The sequence below is a fragment of the Notolepis coatsorum genome (genome assembly GCF_963971535.1).
Source record: "Notolepis coatsorum genome assembly, chromosome: 3".
Taxonomy (NCBI): domain Eukaryota; kingdom Metazoa; phylum Chordata; class Actinopteri; order Aulopiformes; family Paralepididae; genus Notolepis; species Notolepis coatsorum.
Window position 1 is genome coordinate 185594220 of NC_140167.1, and position 23814 is coordinate 185618033.

Below are 23814 nucleotides of genomic sequence, written 5' to 3' on the forward strand. Positions count from 1 at the left end.
AATCTGCATATGGCTCGCTGATAACAAACTATCATTACACATGGGCAAAACAGAGTCCATTCTCTTCGGTTCAAATAACAAACTCAGCAAGACCGACGGCTTCTCAGTTACAGTGGGTGACAATATTGTCACAAGGAAAGACGAAATTACCTACCTGGGTTCCATCCTAGAGGCAAATCTATCCTGTGACAAAATGGCATCCAATGTAATAAAAAAAGTCAACCAACAAACTAGATTCTTGTACCGGATCTCCTCTCTGGTAAACAAGAATACCCTGAAGACTCTGGCAGGAGCACTCATTCAAGGGTACTATGACTATGCGTGCACCTCATGGTACCAAAGCACCTCAAAGGCGCTTAAAACTAAATTACAAACATCACAAAACAAACTGGTCAGACTACTACTTGACCTGAACCCCAGAACCCACCTCACCCCTGCCCACTTTGACAACCTAGGATGGCTTAGAGTAGACGACAGAGTACAGCAACTTGCAATGGGCCTGGTCTACAAGATACACTATACGACCAGGGTGCCCATGTACATGTCAAAATACTTCCCAAAGGTCAGTGAATACCACAACCACTACACCAGAGGAAGCTCAACAAATCATGTTAAACCCAGATTCAGCTCAAACAAGGGACTAAACACGTTTCGCAATTATGCCACAACAATGTGGAATGCCCTACCCAAAGCTGTAAAGGAATGTGAATCCCTGCCCACATTCAAAACCGCTCTTAAAGAGCACCTACGGGAGGCTGCAATTCGAAACTGGCCACCGTAAATGTCCAAAACCCCCACCACCTCCTAATAGACAGTCTCCTCCCCACCGCATGTATATATTCCCTCCCCGCCGTATGTATATTTCTCTCCCACCCACCCACCCCCTCCTAATGTACAGTCCCCTCCCCATCATATGTATATACTCTGTCAGGATCTAGGGGTAACAGTACTGTATATTTAAATACCGTTTATGTCACAAATGTATCAGTACTAAATACCTATATGTATGTTGTGTATGTCATAAATGTCTATATGAATTGAAAATGGGGGACCCTGATGGAAACAAGACAAACGTCTTTCTCAGGTCTGCATTCCCTTAACAATTGTATGTATTGAGCCGTACTGTATTGTACCCATTCTGCAATCTGTTAAATAAAGTTTTCATTCATTCATTCATTCACACCTCCTGTTGACTTGTTGTTCACAATTTGTAAGTCACATTGGATAAAAGTGTCAGCTAAATGACTAAATGTAAATATAAATACACTATTCCGCACTATTACACCATGACACTATCGCACACTATTATATGATTACACACTATTACACTATTAAACATTATTCCACACTATTACAAATGATCTTCATCGATTTATAAAAAGCGTTTGATACCGTTAATCACAACATTCTGATTTACAAGCTAAAACACTACTGTAACTGAGGGGTACAATTCCCTGACTGTATTAATCAAGTATTGGTATCATTAAACCACTACCGTCTTATGTACATTATACTGGCCATACCGTACACAAGTATATCAGATGAGAACACCTCCACAATGAAATCGGTTCCACACAAAGTAATTATTAAGTATTTATTAGCAGCAAAGGGTACATATACTTCACTTGAATGCGCTTATAAGGCAAATCGAATGTGCGTAGGCAAATCAATAATGAATATTAGGAATTATATCTCTGGTACTCTGGGGAGATAGCTGGAGATACTGGTAAGGGGGTTACTACCGGTTGTAAGCCAGCAGGGGGAGGCAATGCTCTAATGCAAAGTCAATGGTTCCACGGAGCTTCAACAAGCCCTGCTCGGGGGGCGGTATTACTCCCTGGAGCAGCGGACGAAAGGGCAGCCGCTGTAATCCCAGTGTGCGCGCCGCACAGGTGGAACCGGTCAGCCTCTGGTCCAATAGAGACAGGCTCGAATGATGTCCTCACGGGCAGGTCCCACAGCAGTGGGTGTAGACGATTTTCCTCCGCTCCAACAGCCTGGTCAAAGCAATAAGAATAATAATAATCCTGCCGGAAAGGGGCTCTGCTGGCGCCGGTGTAGATATCCTCCGGTGCGCGGTGGTTCACAGTTGAACTTGACGTTAATACTATCCTATTCGCACGCGGCTATAAGTGCTCTATTTAGACGCACAATTACTCACTTCACGTGGTCTTTGACTCGTAATGAAGGCTTTTACTAGTAAGGAGCGAACGATACGTTGAACAAACGTATTAGGATAAAACACGACTCTATTTTGGGGCAATACGGGCCCACTTCACCGCACGTTGCATAGTGGGTGAGGCTTCACTTGGGTAACTCGAACTGAACGGACTGCGGACTGAACTGAACAAGACTGAACTACTTCTGTATCCACCTGCGCCATATTTATATGTACGGGGGATAATCTAGTGCCCATCTCATTTCTGTCGCCGTATCCCTGGGCAGGGCAGGGCATGTATAGACATGTCGTGTCAGTAGCTTTCAACTTGACTCTAGGGGGTAAGACACTGGCGCCTGGTGGGCGCTGTCCAATAGGAGAACGAAATATTATGGTCTGTAGGCTAGGTTAAAGGGATATTCCGTGTATATGTACAAAGAGTACACAAGGGATATCAAACGATATACAAATATTATGCAATATATATCAATCAATAAATACATATATTCGGTTTAATCTGACCCTTTGTAACAGCCGCCCCCTAATTAGTCCCACCTAATTAGCTAAACAGAGACAGATTAACCGCACTGTCCACTACTCAATGTCTGTTGTGAGGGTAGGCAGTTCACAAAGTCAGGGGGTCATGGTCGTCATTAAGCGAGTCGGGGAGCCTTGGCGACTCTATCAGCCTCGCCACGGGTCGGTTGTAGGTCCGCCCTTGGCCGAGCACTTCTGCCACTCTGACCTTTCCGTCGGCACCAGTGGTCACTTTGCTTACGCGTCCGGCCGGCCACGCAGCTCGGGGTAGTGACTGGTCTATGGTCATGACGACTGGACGGGATGAAGGGGGGCTTAGGAGGAAGCGGGCCTGAGACTGCTTTGATCTGTGCTTGGCTGTGCCTCCTCCTCCTCCTTCTGTTTCTCTTGTTTGCTCTGTACCCCGTCTGAGGAGGGGCCGGTCCCGGCCGCTCCGTCAAGGAGTCGCTTGGGGTGCTGGGTTCGAGGTCAGCTACGTCTGGAGCGCAGCTGAGGGGGGTGGAGTTCCGAACTCCCTCTGGTGCCCACGGTTCTCTCACGGGCCTCTCGCTTAATGTCAATAGCCTCTGCTGTACGAGGGAGTGGCCGGTGTCGCTCGCCTTTGTGTGTAGGCAGCGTGTAGACGTGGGTTGACTGTCAAGTCCGTAGAGGGGGCCCTGGAGCGTCCATCCCAGTCGGGTCTGAACCGTGACTGGGCATCCTCTGGGTCCGATGTGGGCCGCCTCAATTGGGAGAATGAGGTCCGCGTGGTCGGAGCCGATGAGCAGGGTCGGTGTGGCGCCGTCGATAAGCGGTATAGGTAGTTGACGTAGGTGCACATACTTAGCCATCAGCTGTGGGATGGGGTAGGTGTACTGAGACAGGCCTATGTCGTGGCTAGTGAAGACGTTAGTTATACTATACTGCTTCTCGGGCTGGTCCACCGCTGCTATCTTGAAGGAGACCTTTTCACCCTTTATGGTCTTCTGGTCCCTTCTGATGGTGCGTATGGTCATTGTATCTTTGACACCCCGCAGGCCCAACTGGGCTGCTGCGGAAGCGAGGAGGAGAGTCTTTTCAGACCCATCGTCCAGGACGGCGTAAGTGTCCAGGACCTTGTCCTCGTAGCTCAGGAGCACTCTGACCACTTTGAGGAGCACACGGAGGGTCCCGCTCTGCTGGTCAATGTGGAGCACTCCTGTTGGTGGTGACGTAGAATCTATATGGTGCGAGTCGCACCGTGACTCCCAGTGTCTGCTGTAGCAGTCGGGACACTAGGGAGCGGTCTGGTGGAACTTTGGTGCTGGTGCCACCGCCTCGGCATGGTACATTACCGCGACGGGCCCACTCTGTTGTCCTGGCTGACGCCTGTTGATGTCATGCAGGACCTCCAGGTGGGTGCCACCGCACCTGCTGCACTTCTTCTTCAAGCGGCACTCAGCTGCTAGGTGGCTGCGCGCGCAGCGGAAGCAGCGGCGGTGGTCCTTGATCCACTGACTCACCTCGTCCGTGGTCAGCTTCCCGAAGGTGTCGCATTGGTACAGCCGATGTTCTCCCTCACAGTACTGGCACTCAATCTTCCACTGGTCCTCTTTCGTCGAGGGGGTGTTGTGGTTCTTGTGCTGCGGTACTGATTCGGCTTGGTGCATAACGGTCACCAACCGACGGTTATCGTTTAATCCCCGAGGTCCTGATCTTGGGCTTGGTCCACTCCATACGAACGTGTCGAGTCGTAGGCTGCTGACCTCCCTGGCGAGGAAATCAGACAAGTCTAGGAGGGATGCCTCTGGGCCGTTGGGGTCGCGGTAGTCTCTCTGCCGCCTGAAGCGCTCTTGTCCGGCTGGAGGGAGCTTCTCTAATATCCTCTCTACATTAGAGTTAGCGTACAGTTCATAGATACCCTTTTCCTTTTGGGACCCCAGCATCCCTACCAGGGACTGTACCTTGATAGACAGGTCATCTAATGCTCTGTTGTCTCTGGCTGGGGGGAGACGGTCAATGTCTCTTATCTCCTGTATCACATAGTCCCATATGCGTCCATAACGTTGGTCGAGTGCTGCTAGAGCCGCTGTGTATGGGGTAGTAGAGTTGGCATAGGCCAGCGCTATATTGTGCGCTCGGGGCACCTTGAGGTGCTTCAGTAGGATAGCATACTTGTACGGTTCGTCAGCTACATCGGACAACATTGTCTCTAAGCACATTCGTAGCTCCGTGTACTGTGCTCTGTTCTCATGGGTGAAGTCCGGGATGGTCGGTGTGCCAAGGTACGATGCCATGGATGACTGGCACATCGGTGAGCGTTGGGGAAGAGGCCTCCTAGGCGAGTCTCCCCGTGCGTGTCGTCTTGGGCTGGTACTTGGTGGGTACCGAAGGTCGGGTACCCAGGTGCTGTTCATCGGGGCTGGCGATGCGTCAAACTCACCCGTGAGTTGAGTCGGGGGTTTGTAGCGCAGGGCCTCGGGGCTGACTTCTGGGCTGTACTGGACCTCCTGGTCCAGAGTACGTTGCTGCTGGTCGGGGCTGTACTGGACCTCCTGGTCCAGAGTACGTTGCTGCTGGTCGGCTTGACATTCCTCCTCTTCCTCCTCCTCTCCCTCTGCTAGGACCTGGAGTCTTCTGTTCAGTCTCTCGGCGTGGTCCGGTTCTTCCCGGTTGCTGGGTCTCGTATGGACCGGCCGGGGAGGGGGTTCGGAGACGTGGACAGGAGCCTCCTGTTGGCGGGGTCCCGGGTCGCTTGGTCGGGTAGGGGAATGTGTCCTAGACCCGTGTTGTGACGATCTCCGGGAGCTCCGTGCGGAGTGAGGGGGTGTCGCCATGGCAACCAGTTTGTCTATCAGCTCCGCCTGCAGCCGGTCGCGCTCTGCCTCGCGCTGGGCATGGGCTGCGTCACGCGCTGCTTCGCGCTGGGCATTGGCGGCGTCGCGCTGCGCATTGGCGCTGGCCTGGGCGGCGTCGCGCTGTGCGTTGGCGGCGTCGCGCTGGGCGTTGGCGGCGTCGCGCTGGGCATTGGCGCTGGCATGGGCGGCGTGGAGCTGTGCATTTGCGATGGCGTGCTGTGCATCGGCGCGGCTTCTTTCAATGTTCTCTTCCGTCTGAAGGCGTCTGGTCTCCAGTCTTATGCGGTCGTCTTCACTCCTTTGTTGCGCCTGGAAGCGCTCTCGCTCGCCTGCAAAATGTTCGCGCTCGCGCGTCTGTTGCGCTTGAAGTCGTTCGGTGGAGGCTGCCAGGGTGGCGATGAGTGCCTGCGCCAGCATCTTGTCCGCCTCGCTGGGGGAAGACGCCGTTCGAGGCGATCGGCTCCCGGCAGTACTTGTTGGAGATCCGTTCTCCTGTCGCGTACCGAGGAGATCCATCTCCTGGGTGCGCGTCTCTTCTTGTGGTGGGTCGGGTTCCATCCCGGGAGGGCTTTCTTTATCCTGGAGCTCTCCGGGGACTACCTCGTCGACGTTGTCTGGGGATAAAGTCATGTCATGTCTCTCCTGGTCCCCCCCGTGAGCTTGGTCAGTTACGTTAGAACCCACTGGGGTCTCTACTGGCGGGGTAGCCTGGTCGGTAGGGTTGGACATAATTTTACTATCCGCTTTAGTTATTTTATCCGTATTTAACTTCCCTTTAAAGCTAGGTATTGGACTGACAGTGTATGCCTCTAGATAGGGAGGTGGCTGCCGTCTGCGCTGCGGGCGATCTAGCTTAGGAGAACCGTTTGTGGAGTGTTCATCATCGGCCATGTCAATATTAATATTATATTAATATTACGCTAATTATTATCCGGCTCGAAGGACCAATTGTAACTGAGGGGTACAATTCCCTGACTGTATTAATCAAGTATTGGTATCATTAAACCACTACCGTCTTATGTACATTATACTGGCCATACCGTACACAAGTATATCAGATGAGAACACCTCCACAATGAAATCGGTTCCACACAAAGTAATTATTAAGTATTTATTAGCAGCAAAGGGTACATATACTTCACTTGAATGCGCTTATAAGGCAAATCGAATGTGCGTAGGCAAATCAATACTGAATGTCCATTCTCTGGTTACGCAGGAGGTAATTATACAACCTGCATCTTAGGGATGATATCTCTGGTACTCTGGGGAGATAGCTGGAGATACTGGTAAGGGGGTTACTACCGGTTGTAAGCCAGCAGGGGGAGGCAATGCTCTAATGCAAAGTCAATGGTTCCACGGAGCTTCAACAAGCCCTGCTCGGGGGGCGGTATTACTCCCTGGAGCAGCGGACGAAAGGGCAGCCGCTGTAATCCCAGTGTGCGCGCCGCACAGGTGGAACCGGTCAGCCTCTGGTCCAATAGAGACAGGCTCGAATGATGTCCTCACGGGCAGGTCCCACAGCAGTGGGTGTAAACGATTTTCCTCCGCTCCAACAGCCTGGTCAAAGCAATAAGAATAATAATAATCCTGCCGGAAAGGGGCTCTGCTGGCGCCGGTGTAGATATCCTCCGGTGCGCGGTGGTTCACAGTTGAACTTGACGTTAATACTATCCTATTCGCACGCGGCTATAAGTGCTCTATTTAGACGCACAATTACTCACTTCACGTGGTCTTTGACTCGTAATGAAGGCTTTTACTAGTAAGGAGCGAACGATACGTTGAACAAACGTATTAGGATAAAACACGACTCTATTTTGGGGCAATACGGGCCCACTTCACCGCACGTTGCATAGTGGGTGAGGCTTCACTTGGGTAACTCGAACTGAACGGACTGCGGACTGAACTGAACAAGACTGAACTACTTCTGTATCCACCTGCGCCATATTTATATGTACGGGGGATAATCTAGTGCCCATCTCATTTCTGTCGCCGTATCCCTGGGCAGGGCAGGGCATGTACAGACATGTCGTGTCGGTAGCTTTCAACTTGACTCTAGGGGGTAAGACACTGGCGCCTGGTGGGCGCTGTCCAATAGGAGAACGAAATATTATGGTCTGTAGGCTAGGTTAAAGGGATATTCCGTGTATATGTACAAAGAGTACACAAGGGATATCAAACGATATACAAATATTATGCAATATATATCAATCAATAAATACATATATTCGGTTTAATCTGACCCTTTGTAACAACTACGATTTCCAGGATTGGACCATAAAATGGTTTGAAAGTTACGTGATTGATAGAGAACAGTCAATGGCACAGCTTCTAACAAAGCAAATATAAAATGTGGTGTTCCACAAGGTTCAATCCTGGGCCCCCTACATTTTACCCTTAACATGATTTTCCCATTATCTCTCCAACTTTCCTTCCCATATTATTTGCTGATGACACTACCTTGCTTCACTCGTAAAAACTTTAACTCACATATCCGAGATGCTAATTCCGCTATGGTTTCAGTCAATAAATGGTTCTGTTTAAACAAGGTTTCATGCAAAATAATCCAATTGTATAATATTTACCAGTAAAAAAAAAAAAATACCCCAGTGAAGCTGCCAATATTTCAGTGAATTTAGTTGAATTGGCTCAGGTCTCCTCAACAAAACCTCTTGGAATTATTGTTGTTGAAGGCTAAATTGGAAAGAACACACCAACTTAGTATGTACCAGAGTAACAACATCGCTTGGAATCATAAGAAAGATCTCTGGTCTTGTCAGTCAAGATTGTCTACGAACATTGTATTGCAGTCTAATTTACCCCCACCTCCTACTGTAATATTGTATGGGCCTTTACATATCTCACTTATCTCCAAAACATATATCTAATTCAGAAGAAGTGTGTCAGGATAGCCAGCCACCTCCTCTAACAGACTGCAGCCATCTGCACCAGTATTTGTCCCAGAGTCCATTCCCAAACCCTTCAATAATTATTATTTTTTTTCTTTTTTTGTATTTCTTTTTTGTATTATTTTTTAAACAAACACATAAACAAACATGACAACACACGATTAGATATACAAGCATTGTAAAACAGTGTACATCAGTTAACTCATCGTTTGGATAAATGTCTTATACAAGATATACCCCTAATACCTGCTATCTATTCCCTTACACACATATGCTCCTGCTCGCACCCCCCGCCCTGGACCCCCCCATGGATAATCCATCCATTATCCTTTGCTCCTAACCAAACACTACCATTAAATGCTAGCTTTTATTCTCTCCACCACTTCTAACCACATTGTCAATTTGGATTCATTGAGACCCAAAATTCTTGCTGTAGATATTTCTAGATAAATCACATCGAGATATGTAAGAATCCAGCCAATTTTAGCCACTGTAATACCAGCTAAAACCAATCTCTTTTGTTGTATAGGTACTGCATATTCAAAAACATCATTCAGCAGTAATATAGAGGGGTGTACAGGTATATTCAGAATTAAGAGATTTGATCATTGCTGGGTCACTTCTTCCCAGAATATCTTAACTGGTGGGCAGTCCCAATACATGTGCATAAATGTCCCCTCGTCCCCATTTGTACATAAGGAGCATTTGGAGTCTTGTTTAAGACCCATTCTGTTCAGTCTTATAGGAGTCAAGTATCTCCTATGAATATAGTTAAGATTGATTTGTTGATGGTCCGGGTTCCTTGATGCAGGTCGAACATTTGCCCAGGCTTCTTGCCAATCAAAATCTTTTTCTAGGTCTGGTATATCCCTCCTCCAAACAGAGTCTAGGTGGAGGGTTTCATATGAAGCCGTTAGTAATTGATGATAAAAATCTGATACAAAACCTCTCGATGTCTCTCTTTCATAGAAAAAATTGTGGTATCTGTGGTGTGCAATTGGTGTCTTTAATGGAACACGTGAGTCTTCAAACATAACAATAATTGTGCGTAAAAAAGAAATGTGGAACCGGTGAGATTCAACTTTTTTTCTATTTCATCATAGCTACAAATACCCTGTTTGTTGAAAACATCTCCTAATGTATGTATGCCTTGCTTTTCCCATCTAGGGAATCTTATAGGTCGTTTTCTAATCAGGAGTGCATTGTTATTGAATAAGGGAGTATGATTATGCCATTTATGTGGATTAGAATATTTTTTGTGTGTTTCACGCCATATCCGGATCGCATGTGGTGTTAAAGCAATGTCCAAACATGAGACAATTCAAACTGATGTATAAGGAAATTATGTTCACAAGGTACAGGGATGAAGAAGGGACTTGATATTCACAGGTGTTTACATTTTTATTTTGTTTCTATTTTATGTTATTTTATACATATATAGTTTTTGTTTTTTGTTTTGCATATATATATATATTTTTATTTTTTTTTTCTTTTCTTTTCTTTTCTTTTTTATGTTTAAAATAGTACACTCATTTGAGTAGTGGAAAAGGGGTAGGATTAAATAAGTGTATACTTCTTCCTACTCCTTTTCGAACATGCAGATTGAGTTGTTTTTCTTTTTTGTTATTGTTTGTTGTATTCATTGCATGTTCGAAATAAAGACTTCAAATCAAATCAAATCAAATGGGGCCAAATTTCAGTTCGCATTGCTTAATTGATATTTTGGTGTATACTATGTCCTGCAGTCTCTGTGGTGCTACTATATTTACTTCTAAATTTCTCCAGGATACTGATGCTTGGGGTTCAAACCAGGTTGTCAGTGGTCTTAAAGTGTACGCCTTAAAATAGTGGAAAAAATTTGGGATTGCCATCCCTCCGTCGGCTTTGTTTCTCTGTGCGTGGATCTTTTTATACGTGGTGGTTTGTTATTCCAAATAAATGTATATGCGGAAGAGTGTAATTTTTTCCAGTAACCATCTGGAGGGGGTAACGGAAGCATTGAGCTGATGAAGTTGATTCTAGGTAAGACATCCATCTTAACTATTGAAACCCGTGCCTGTACTGAGTTTTTAAGTTTTGACCACCTGTCAAGGTCGCATTTGATTTTATTTTGGATTTCTGTGTAATTGTGTTTCACCGTTTGGCTTATGGTAGGGAATATTTCAACTCCCAAGCATCTAAAGTGTTTAACCATTGGTATTTCCCCTGGAAGACTTGTATTCTCTGCAGGGGCGTTCAGTGGAAGGAAAGCCGACTTTGGCCAGTTTATTTTAAATCCCGATAGGTCGCCAAAGTCATTAATCAACTTGAGAAGATAAGGCATTGCGGTGTTAGGGTTTTGCATGAACAGTATTACGTCGTCCGCATATAGACTAATTTTGTGTTGTGTGCCCTTGATTACGATTGGTTCTATGAGTTGGGATTGTCTTATATATTGTGCTAAAGGTTCTAGTGATAAATCGAATAGTCCGGGACTAAGAGGGCAACCCTGTCTAGAAGAGTGTGATACCGGAAATATTCCGGAGGTGATTATACCTGTTGTAATCATGGCCGATGGGTCTTTGTATAATACTTTAATCATATCAATGAATCCTTTTCCTAACCCCATCCTTTCTAATACCGCCCATAGATACGACCATTCCAGCCTATCAAAAGCTTTCATTGCATCCAGGGACAGCATCGCCTTGGGTGTGGTGTCGTCCTTGCTGGCATCTAGTACGTATAGTAATCGTCTTATGTTGTCAGTGATCAAACGGTTTCTTATGAAGCCAGTTTGATCCGGATGAACTAAAGACGTCATATGCTTTTGAAGTCTGATGGCTAATACCTTAGAGAACAGTTTGATATCGGTTCCGAGGAGGCTTACGGGTCTATAACTACCGCACTCGGTGGGGTCGTTGTCTTTTTTAAGAAGGACTGTTATGAGTGCAATATTGTCGTTCTTATGAAAGTTCCCCTCCTTGACTGAGTATAAAATCATATTAAGTAATAGGGGTCCAATTATGTCCCAACATGAGAGGTACATTTCTGGTGGGATACCGTCTCTTCCAGGAGCCCTACCACTTTGCATTTCGGATATGGCCTTCCTGAGTTCCTCTAGTGTGATTGGTGTTTCTAACTGTTTAGCATCATCCTCTGAAAGTTTGGGGAGGTTAATTTGATTAAGATATGTGTCCATTTTGTTTTGATCGAAGGTCGTTTCTGATTTATACAAGTTGGAGTAGAATTCTTTGAATGTCGTGTTTATTTCTTTGGTGTCTGTTACAAGTCCTTGTTGTGCTTTAATAGAGGTTATATCTGCAAATTTTGCGTTAACTCTTAATCGCGTAGCTAGTAGGTGACTTGGTTTGGAACCTTGAGAGTAATGCTATTGTCTTGTGCTACGTATTTGTACTTCAGATTGTTGTCTGTAAATGGCGTTAATATCTATTTTTAGTAAATTAACTTGAGATTCCAGTCGAGCCGAGTCGTTATATTGTAAAGAAGTAAATAATGTAGAGTAGAGCGTTTCTAATTCCGCCAGTTTTGAGCATTGATTCTTGCGTATTTTGGATGAAAAGCTATCCGTGAAATCCTTGATCATTCCCTTTACCGACATCCATAATATTCTAGGGTCCGGCACCGAGTTCACATTCTCTGGTAGGAATACTGAAAGAGCTTCTTTGAGTTGTGTAATGAATTCCTTGTTATTCAGCAGTGTTGTGTTAAAGCGCCATCTTGGGGCTCGGGATGATAGTACACCAAATGATCCTTTTAGGAGTAAATAACAATGATCTGATAATGCATTGGGTACCATCTCCACTTCATAGTTATCAAATAGTCTCGGTGTCGCGAAAACATAATCTATTCTGGATAGTGTTTTATGTCTTGCTGATCGACAAGAGTAATTCCGGGTCGTGGGGTTGAGTGATCGCCATATATCGTTTACACCTGTATTCTTTGCCCAATCCTTTAACGCATTAGATGACTTTTTTTGTTTGTTGGAAAAGTTGGGATTAGATTTATCCAACCCACGGTCCCAAATGGCATTAAAATCCGCACCAATTATAAATGAGTATTCTGGAAGGTTTAACATTTCCCTAGTGGGTGCAGTGTAGAAATTATTTTCGTATAGATTTGGGGCATATACCGCTACCAACGCTATTTTCCTATTCTTGTGTATAATCTTAGCTATGGTTATCCGACCATCTGCATCAGACCATACTCCCTTCAATTCAATATTCAATTTCCGTTTCACGACTATAGCAACTCCACGGGTTCTCGTTCCAAAGGAAGAGTGACTAATGTTATGGTATGTGTTGTCCGCTAACGTAGCTTTGTCTCCCACTAAAATGTGTGTTTCGCTTAAGAGAGCCACATCAACCTGTTTGTTTTTCATCAATGTGAGCACGCTTTTGCGTTTATGTTGATTATTTATTCCCCCAGTGTTCCAGATCATTATATTCAAACTAGCCATAATCTGTATTATTTGTATTTGTATTTGTTGGTAATATTTCTGGAGTGCGAATTTTAGTTTTTAGTTTTTATGTATTTTCTGTTTCAAGTGGAGGCCTCATAGCCATAGGCCTGTGTGGGTCTCTTGCCTCTACTTTGGCACTGATCTCTCAACATTTTTCTATTTGTTATTTATGTCTTGTAAACATGCCAAATAAACTAATAAACTATTACATTCTTACAATATTACATTATTACACTATTGGGTGGGATAAACAGTTAAAACTTTAACCTCTTAACAGGCACCCCCAAAATTGGCCATTTTAGTTTTCGTTTTTGAGGACTGCATACTTTTTTTTGCAAACCAAAATACTATACTTTATTCTTATAGCACATGCATGAGCCTGGTCTCCTTTGAAAGATGACATTCTGAAGTTTCTGATACAATAAAGAAACCTCACTTTTAGTGCTAATAAAATATAGTAACATAGGTCTGAACTTGAGTTGTAGAAAGACGTGTTACTCACGTTTTTCTGTAGTAGTTAGTAGTCCAGAAGTAGTATTTCCAAAAACATTGGTATGGCTGAAAAGACACCATGGGTCCATAGCCTGAAGCCTGATTTTGTAGTACATGTCCAAATGTCATAAGAATCCATTCATAAATTAGTGATTAGAAGCGGTTTTGGTAAAAGGTGAGAGGGCTCAGAAAACAATATTCTCATAGACTTCAATGCATTAGACTGAGAATTCCCGTCCTGTTTTGGCTCGTGACTTTTTACCTAGATCCCTGATTTGCTCATTCCCAAGTGGGGTACCATTGGAAAGCCCTACTCATTGGTTACAACCCTGTCCAATAATGTTTGAGATTGCCAAATGATTGACGGAGATAGATGCTCGAGAGTCGGGAGTGGTATTTGCACAATACCGTGTACTATTGACAGGCAACGAATAGGGCTTTCATTTGATATAATTGTATAAAAAAATATGCACACCCGAGCCGCTAGAGGTCGCCAAAGTGCCTGTGGGAAAATCGTCCTCAAGAGGGCCCACTGTGGACCGTTGCATGTTAAGAAGTTCATTCACACCTCCCATAAGTTTCTATGACAAACAGTTCATGAGATATATGAGAGGGGGTCGGGCTTATTTAAATGCACAACAATGGAAATTAATATACTGTAAATGTTTTTAATGCATGCAACAATAGCTTCACTACGGCATGTTGTAAACTGGTGCCAGTGAGCCGTTTACCAGCAAATCTGATTAAAGCTGAAACTTGATACTGAATATGTCTTTCTATTAACAACAATGGAAATTAATTTGAATAAAATACTTGTCGTTGACCGATCAGAATAATATTCCAGAATCCAGGCCCCTGGCCTGCTGTCAGCCTGTGGGCAACATCTCATCCAAACTGGCCCTGTAGTTTGCGAGAGTAACTGTGGACAGATTCACGCACACAGACTCATGCACTCACACACGCAACCGATTACATGATCTCCCCCTAGGCTTCTGCCTGATGCTTATTTTCAGCTTAGGGAGATAGCTTTCTATATGTATATATTAACTTAAAGGTGCTGTAAGTGGTATTTTATGTTAGTTAAAGTAAGTGGTCTACATGTTAAAATAACCCCGACAGCCATCACTGATCTTCTGCTCATCAACATGGGTCTCCCAGTCCCTCCGCTCTGCAGTAAACAACCATCACTGATGTAGTGTCTGGTCAGTAACATGGGTCTCCCAGTCCCTCCGCTCTGCAGTAAACAGCCATCACTGATGTATAGTGTCTGGTCAGTAACATGGGTCTCCCAGTCCCTCCGCTCTGCAGTAAACAGCCATCACTGATATATAGTGTCTGGTCAGTAACATGGGTCTCCCAGTCCCTCCGCTCTGCAGTAAACAGCCATCACTGATGTATAGTGTCTGGTCAGTAACATGGGTCTCCCAGTCCCTCCGCTCTGCAGTAAACAGCCATCACTGTGTAGAGTGTCTGGTCAGTAACATGGGTCTCCCAGTCCCTCCACTCTGCAGTAAACAGCCATCACTGATATAGAGTGTCTGGTCAGTAACATGGGTCTCCCAGTCCCTCCGCTCTGCAGTAAACAGCCATCACTGATGTAGTGTCTGGTCAGTAACATGGGTCTCCCAGTCCCTCCGCTCTGCAGTAAACAGCCATCACTGATATAGTGTCTGGTCAGTAACATGGGTCTCCCAGTCCCTCCGCTCTCTGCAGTAAACAGCCATCACTGATATAGTGTCTGGTCAGTAACATGGGTCTCCCAGTCCCTCCGCTCTGCAGTAAACAGCCATCACTGTGTAGAGTGTCTGGTCAGTAACATGGGTCTCCCAGTCCCTCCACTCTGCAGTAAACAGCCATCACTGATGTAGAGTGTCTGGTCAGTAACATGGGTCTCCCAGTCCCTCCGCTCTGCAGTAAACAGCCATCACTGATGTAGTGTCTGGTCAGTAACATGGGTCTCCCAGTCCCTCCACTCTGCAGTAAACAGCCATCACTGATATATAGTGTCTGGTCAGTAACATGGGTCTCCCAGTCCCTCCACTCTGCAGTAAACAGCCATCACTGATATAGAGTGTCTGGTCAGTAACATGGGTCTCCCAGTCCCTCCGCTCTGCAGTAAACAGCCATCACTGATATATAGTGTCTGGTCAGTAACATGGGTCTCCCAGTCCCTCCGCTCTGCAGTAAACAGCCATCACTGATGTATAGTGTCTGGTCAGTAACATGGGTCTCCCAGTCCCTCCGCTCCATCACTGCTGTAGAGTGTCTGGTCAGTAACATGGGTCTCCCAGTCCCTCCGCTCTGCAGTAAACAGCCATCACTGATGTAGTGTCTGGTCAGTAACATGGGTCTCCCAGTCCCTCCGCTCTGCAGTAAACAGCCATCACTGATATAGTGTCTGGTCAGTAACATGGGTCTCCCAGTCCCTCCGCTCTCTGCAGTAAACAGCCATCACTGATATAGTGTCTGGTCAGTAACATGGGTCTCCCAGTCCCTCCGCTCTGCAGTAAACAGCCATCACTGTGTAGAGTGTCTGGTCAGTAACATGGGTCTCCCAGTCCCTCCACTCTGCAGTAAACAGCCATCACTGATGTAGAGTGTCTGGTCAGTAACATGGGTCTCCCAGTCCCTCCGCTCTGCAGTAAACAGCCATCACTGATGTATAGTGTCTGGTCAGTAACATGGGTCTCCCAGTCCCTCCGCTCCATCACTGCTGTAGAGTGTCTGGTCAGTAACATGGGTCTCCCAGTCCCTCCGCTCTGCAGTAAACAGCCATCACTGATGTAGTGTCTGGTCAGTAACATGGGTCTCCCAGTCCCTCCGCTCTGCAGTAAACAGCCATCACTGATATAGTGTCTGGTCAGTAACATGGGTCTCCCAGTCCCTCCGCTCTCTGCAGTAAACAGCCATCACTGATATAGTGTCTGGTCAGTAACATGGGTCTCCCAGTCCCTCCGCTCTGCAGTAAACAGCCATCACTGATATAGTGTCTGGTCAGTAACATGGGTCTCCCAGTCCCTCCGCTCTGCAGTAAACAGCCATCACTGATGTAGAGTGTCTGGTCAGTAACATGGGTCTCCCAGTCCCTCCGCTCTGCAGTAAACAGCCATCACTGTGTAGAGTGTCTGGTCAGTAACATGGGTCTCCCAGTCCCTCCACTCTGCAGTAAACAGCCATCACTGATGTAGAGTGTCTGGTCAGTAACATGGGTCTCCCAGTCCCTCCGCTCTGCAGTAAACAGCCATCACTGATGTAGAGTGTCTGGTCAGTGACATGGGTCTCCCAGTCCCTCCGTTCTGCAGTAAACAGCCATCACTGATGTAGAATGTCTGGTCTGTAACATGGGTCTCTGAGTCCCTCCACTTTGCAGTAAACACAAAATACATTTGCTGGTATCCCTCTCCCACTTCATCCAATCAGGATAAACACTTATTTTAATTAAGAACACTTAAAGCACCTTTAACTGTCCAAGATCACTGGAATAGTAAATTCTGTTCTAGGGTGGATTTTCCCCAGAATCTCCAGCTTTAGCCCATATGACACTACTGAACATAAAATAAGGCTGCCGAATGACTTCCCCTCCCCGGAGCAGATTTGCTGTACAGTAACAACGTCTCCCATCTCAACAGCTATCGTCCAGAAGCGTCTGAAGAAGGAGAAGAAGGCCAAGAGGAAACTCCAGGAGGCCCTGGAGTACGAGTCCAAGAGGAGAGAGCAGGCGGAGCAGAGCCTCAAGCAGCCCTCGCCCTCCGACAGCATGCGCTCTCTCAACGGTCAGCTGTGTATTCATGCAAAACATTCAAGTTCAAGTTCTTTATTTGTGAAATACACAACAACACAGGGGCATTGCAGGTAATGAAATTATTGTGTTTCGCGCTCAGACTCAACAGTGCACAATTTAGAAGCATCAATGAATACAAGAATGGTAACAATATGTAGTAGTAGTAGTAAGATCAAATTTAAGATAAAATGAGGTAAGATAAAATAGTCAATTATTTACAGAAAGTGTCTTGCGTGTAGTGTATGTGCATGTTAAGGTCACATTCTTTAGGCTATATGGAAACTGTGATATTTTGCAGGAAATAACGTTTAATCTGCTGGAAAAATCCACAGCATTAATGGGTCTACTTGGACCTATCTGATAAGACCAACCAGTAACACAGTAATAATCCAAGAAACACACAAGAATACTTTAGCCGATCTACAAACTACAATCTGCAGCCGTGCGCTGTGGTCGTTTTGGGAAGAAAAAAATACACTCACACACTCCGGTCTCTTTTTTAAGTGTTTTTCTTTTCTGTTTAGCACAAATTTTGTCCTGTTCTTTATGCTGCATTTGTGGTGAGAGTTAAAGTGACGTTTTACATGGCCATGCTTATACCCACAGTCTCAGTCCTGTGATCCAGACTAATCACTAAATGACCAGATGTTGCAAATTGGTTACACCCCCACTATGAATGCACTGAGGCTGGTGACGCCGGGTGACCTGAGCTAGTTTTGGCGGTAAACAGCCTGCGTGAAGTTCAGACAAAGCTAGTTTAATAACCCATTAATTTTCCCATGCCAAAGGAGCCGCCCTCCCTCTCTTATGTTATTAAAGGGGGCTGACCAGGCCTTTCCACACAATAGCTGTGAAAGTCAGCGGCGTGTTGAAACGCCCGGTGGTCATAATTTGTTCTGTACTCGCTCCAGAACTTCATTAATTACTAGGAATATTACACATTGTAGCTTTAAATTAATACACGATTGTCATTATCGGCAGCCATTGTATTTGTTTACAACATGTCAAAAAATAATTACAGTGGGAAGCATAGTATTCCCTGAGGCACATTTGCACAATGTTAAATTGAAGGTAGTTTGAACTAGGGGGCGGGGCTCACTTCTTACCATCTTAAATGTGTGTACATTTATAGTTTGAAACAGTATATATATATAATATATATTAGAGGTGGGCATAGATACATTTTTTTAATCTAGATTAATCTATCTGCAATCCTGGATTTAATCTAGATTAATCTAGATTAAAATGGCTAAAAAAAAAAAAAAAAAACCTGCCGAAGGCATTCAAAATATGTGTGTTCTACCCAAATAATGACCAGAAGTAAGTCCTTACTTTTTCTTTCCTCCTTATGTTTCTCAGGCCAGGTGGCCCATTACACCATGAGCCCATCTCCCGTTTCCAAAATGCATTACAGACTGTTTGAAAAAGCTGTTTTGCTATGATAATTGGTAATGAAATATCAAAATAATGTTCAATAAGATGTACTTGTGTTTAATAAGTTGTTTTATTCAGAAGTTAACACAAATACATAATATTACCAGTACAGTACAGTATCTAGCACTCTCAGGAGCAAAACAGAAATAATAATTTCAAACTTGAACTATGTGACATGGCTTGAATCAACTGCTCCAGTGGAGTTGCTCAGTGGCCAATGGTGTCAACTGTGGTTGTACTGGGCAGCTCCCAGGTGTGAATGGAAAAGAACATCTGTGCTCAGCGAACCTACCCTGGGTAAATAAAGGTAGAAAAAAAAATGTAAAAAAAAAAAAAAAAAAAATTAGATTAATGCGTTAATTATATTATCGCGCGATACTAGTATAGCGTTAACGCAGTACGTTAACGCCGTTAACGGCCCAGCTCTAATATATATATATATATATATATATATATATATATATATATATATATATATATATATATATATATATATATATATATATATATATATATAAATGCTCCTCAGCACTCTTAAATCTGCTCTCAGCCACGGTCAAATCTGATCTCAGGAAAATTTTGGGAATATCGCTACCAGCCCTAATATGTCTTAAATGGGCAGAAATCTGCCTAAGAGGAAATTTTTGGTCGTAAATCCGTTCGGGAATGAGACCCATTGTGTTAGCGCAGAAAAACCATAAACCTTGTAAATCGCATCAACATTTTTGATAAAAGCTGCGTCAAAATCAAGCATTTTCTATTGCTTCTGAAGTCGCAACCATATCCTGGATGGACTGGCAGTAACATGGTTAAAGCTTAACACATTCCCTGCCACGCTATTTGAGCATCTTATACCATTCTCTGCCAGCACTGTAAGTCTATGGAGATGTTCACCTTCTTCTCAGGGCTATAACTTTTTAAATTGTATTGCTAAATTGACATTACTATGGCCCATTCAACATCGATTATCTATCGGTGAACTTTTTACTTTTTCATGCATACATTCATATGAAAATACCGTCTAGAATATAAATATGTTTTTATCGCTTTCTGCAGTAATTCCTAGAACGTGAGATATAGGCATAAACGCATATATAGATGATCAAATGCCATTTGTTGCCGATCCACGCTATATAAAAAATTTCAACTGTACATGATCCTAAACGTTATGACTCATCATGCGAGGATGAACGGAGGGGGGGGGGTCGTTTATAATTCCGTGATCGTCGTTAAATGCTTTATGTAGTATGAGTGATATATTGATCAGAGCAGTTTGCATGGATAATAATAAACAAACAGGCTGAAAGTAACGTCAGTGTCCTCTTACCGTTCGACGATGAGACTGGAGGAAAAAGATCCCACTTATTTGACGGTGATCGCCTAAATCCATTTCCGGTTTGTATAATAATAATACACGGCCAAATCGTATCGATTATTGCGTTATGGCAGCGATCGCTACACACGGACGTGTGTCTACAGTCCCGCAACAATATGCGAGTGACCGGACGCATTTCGGAGACGCACCGAGATCGACTCTGCCATTTCCGGTTTGGCAACTCGCCGATTATCCACCAGGGGGCAGTATTGAAGCGTTGCAGAGTTGTGCCGGCTCACACTGCATCAGACCAGGCTCCGTGAGGGAAATATGAATAACGTGGCGAAAAAATTAAATATGATCTCAATAACGTTGTACGCCGTGGATTGGCAGAATTAGCATGAACTTGAAACACGTCGTACAACGTGAATGGCGCAGGATGTGTTAATGACAAAGGCAAAGGTTCCACTGTTTTGGCCATAGACTTCACCCGCCATTGGCAATTTAATTAGATTTGATCCATTTTAATATATATCCACACTACTTTGCCTACCTGCCATGTGGTTAGGTTTGTATGTTTCAGTTGAGAAATACACATTTCAAAACTAAGATAAGATAAGATATTCCTTTATTGATCCCCTTGGGGAACTACCGTAAATCCTCAAATAGAGGAGGGACCTCCGATAAAGGAGGGGCCTCTTATAATGGGGGGGGGGGGGGGGTGTTGATGCATTTAGACAAACACAGGCCGGTCTCTAATATAAGGTCGCAATTTTTTATTTTTATTTTCGTGCCGTGATATAGAATGAGATAAACTCTTGCCAATGGAAATCAAGTGCTGCCTCCCGCTACACTGACTACCGTACATTAACGTTTCCCTCTGGTTAGCTTTAGCGCTAGCCGCTAGCTAACGTTGTCATAATATGGTAGATCTGTGGTGTCAGCTGGATGACGTTGACTTCATTTGCAAACGTTAACGTTCGCTATCTATATGGCGTTGGCAGGAGAGGCTGGCGTTGTCCAGTTGACACATTACAGACCATGATGCTATGATAACGTTAGTAGCTAAAGCTACTGCATGTAAACAACTCGATTCAACTGAGGAAGTCGAGAAGGTACCACATGCTAAACCGTCCCCGGACCCCACAACCTAGTATAGACAGTTCCAACTTCAGTGTGTGAATTACGTTAATCCCACAATTACTCAACTGCACTCAATATTTAAATACCAATGCTAGTCTAAATAAATGTAGACAGACAATGTACGCATTAAAAAAAAAAAAATAATAATAATAATAATAATAATAATAATAATAATAATAATAATAATAATAATAATAATAATAATAATAATAATAATAATAATAATAATGCAATAAAAGTCTGAAAATGAAGGGATTATGTCCATGAGTGTCATTTTTAGAAATTAAGGCCTGCCTCTTATATAAGCCTCTCTAAAAAAGGCCTGGTGCTCTTTGCAGCTGAGGTAAATAGAAGACCCGTCTTATATTTGAGGATTTACGGTATCAGTAATCTCTGCGTTTTCCTTGATAACCAAGCAAGTAGACCCATGAAACCATTGATTCATTCTATCGCAATCGCCAAAAAAAACGCAATATCGTCCACAAATGATTGCAATCGCAATCTTGTGCCAAACTCGCCCGGCACTAACCCGGGTGCCCGGGACAGGAGTGGCGAGGCGTGGCCTCTCGTTTTGAATGAGAGATGGGGCGAGGGCTATATAGCCCGCCGATAGGTGGATGTCAGCGGATGTTTAACGGTGTGGCTACTCTTCTGCTCTACCAGACTCCCTGACCCCTGAGATGGAGAGTGACCGCAGCACTGGAAGAACAGATGCTGAAAGGACAATACAAGGTAGAGGGGCTCGGATGAGACAATAAATCTCTCTTCTCTCTACTCTCTCTCTCTACTCTCTCTCACTCTCACTCACCACTCAAGTGTACACACACACAGACATGCACACGCATGTAAGTGCATACACACACACACACACACACACACACACACACACACACACACACACACACACACGCATGTAAGCCCATACACACACACACACACACACTCGGCTACAGTGTATGAACATTAGTGTTTCTATGCCTGCTGTTCAGGCATACAGCTCACCATCTGGGCCATAGCACCAGGTCAAGATCATTGGCGTTATGCAGTGATAATATTATTATTTTTTTTTTTTTACTTGCGTTTTGAATGGCGCGGGTGGGGGGTGGAGGTGGGGGGAGCGTTGTGTTTTGGATTCAAATCAAATCTTTTATCTCGGGGAAACGCTGGCGTACGAGATACCGTGGATGAAGCGGCAGAGGAGTGAAGGTGAGGGATGGAGTGAAGGAGAGTTTGTTTACCGCGCCGGAATCCGTAATGAGTCATAAAAAACACGGGGGGGGGGGGGGAAGAGAAGCACTGGAATCCCTCCACTGATGGCAATAAAAGGGGAGAAAAATCAATCCATTTTATGAATAAGCCTTGTACATTTTTAATGGTTTGTTTGTCTGTTAGCCTTGGGGGTTGTGCAGTATGTGTTTGGGGAGGTGGGGGTGGTGGATGATAACCTCTGTAGTTTCTCAGCTATCTCTGTTTACCCAGAGACAAGACACCTCGCAGAGGTTTGACTATCCTCATTATTATTGGAACGGCTCTCGCCCCCTAATACGCCACGGCAAGGGCCCGGGCTCCGACAACCTTATCACTCAGAAGAGGGCCCCAATTTATTCTGGAAAATACCCCATGTAATGTGCCGTGGAAAGTGGAAAATATTCATCTTTGTATCCGATAATAAGTGGGGGGGGCTCCTTTTTTTTTAGCTCTTTATTGTTTGATTAGTACTTGAAATGATATTTCGTTAAACGGGGTCAAAGAAAGGGAAGAATTGGGCAAATTGTACCGTAAGAAATGATGACTCCTCCTTAATTAAATGTCATTCAGCGACTGGAGGGATCTGAAAGGGGCTTGGGGTCCAAAAAGGGAAAAACCATAAGTCATCATTTAACCAAAAAGATTAACTTTTGGATACAGTGTAATTATAGCCCCCCCATTTCATACTAAATTAGTATATTTAGCAGCTCTAATTTCTGACATTTACCATAATACGGAGAGACTCTGCCCTTTGTAGTATAATTGTGTCAAATTGAATGTCTTAAACTTTTCACACTTCCTCATTATACGCCAGCCTTTGTAATGTGGCGGAGACAGACCCGCCATTGCCCAGTGTGCAGGTTTTTATGTGGGCTTTCACATTTCCTACATACAGGGAATGAACTTGCAAGGTTTCCTTTGCGTAAGAGAGCGGGGCGGACAGCCTTCGCAGAGGGGCCTAGCGCGTGAGAAATAAGACGTATCGTTTTTTCGGGTCTTGGTCGCAGCGATCGCTAAGAAGGTGGTTCGTGGGAAGCTGAATAACAGGCGTACAACACACTCTGGGTTTTTTGTTCAATTAGAGGAGCATTTGTCTGCCACCCATGTCTCCTCTGCTTCTCTCTCCGCAAGCCTCGCTGTATAATTAACCTCAAATGGCAAAAAATGAATGTTGATAAATTACACAAGCAAAGGGGGGAAGAAGACAAAAAAGAAAACAGGGCCTATCATTCGCATGAAAGCAGAGAGAAATGTGGGCTATATATTTTTCAACTCCAAACTCAGGGAGGGGGAGAGAGAGGGAGAGAGAGAGAGAGAGAGAGAGAGAGAGAGAGAGAGAGAGAGAGAGGGGAGTGAGAGTGAGAGAAAAAAAATTAATGAGAGCATAATTTTAGAGACCTAATTATTTCTATTTGTCTTTTGTCACACGTCTCTAATTCTGCGATATTAACACAGTCCTGTGTTTATTAATTGCTTTTGCAGTGTTTTTTGAATCGGGTCCAAGAGGGAGCCTGGCTGTGTTCAC

General features: G+C 44.5%; 1 protein-coding gene across 1 annotated transcript in view; it reads left to right on the forward strand.

Annotated features, from left to right (window-relative positions):
• Positions 1-23814, forward strand: part of dachd (dachshund d) — a 129559-nt gene that overhangs the window by 103890 nt on the left and 1855 nt on the right. The window contains exons 10-11 of the mRNA XM_084311471.1: positions 16998-17141; positions 21705-21773. Of these exons, the coding sequence (XP_084167597.1) occupies positions 16998-17141; positions 21705-21773 (213 nt within the window). The remainder of the gene's footprint in view (positions 1-16997; positions 17142-21704; positions 21774-23814) is intronic.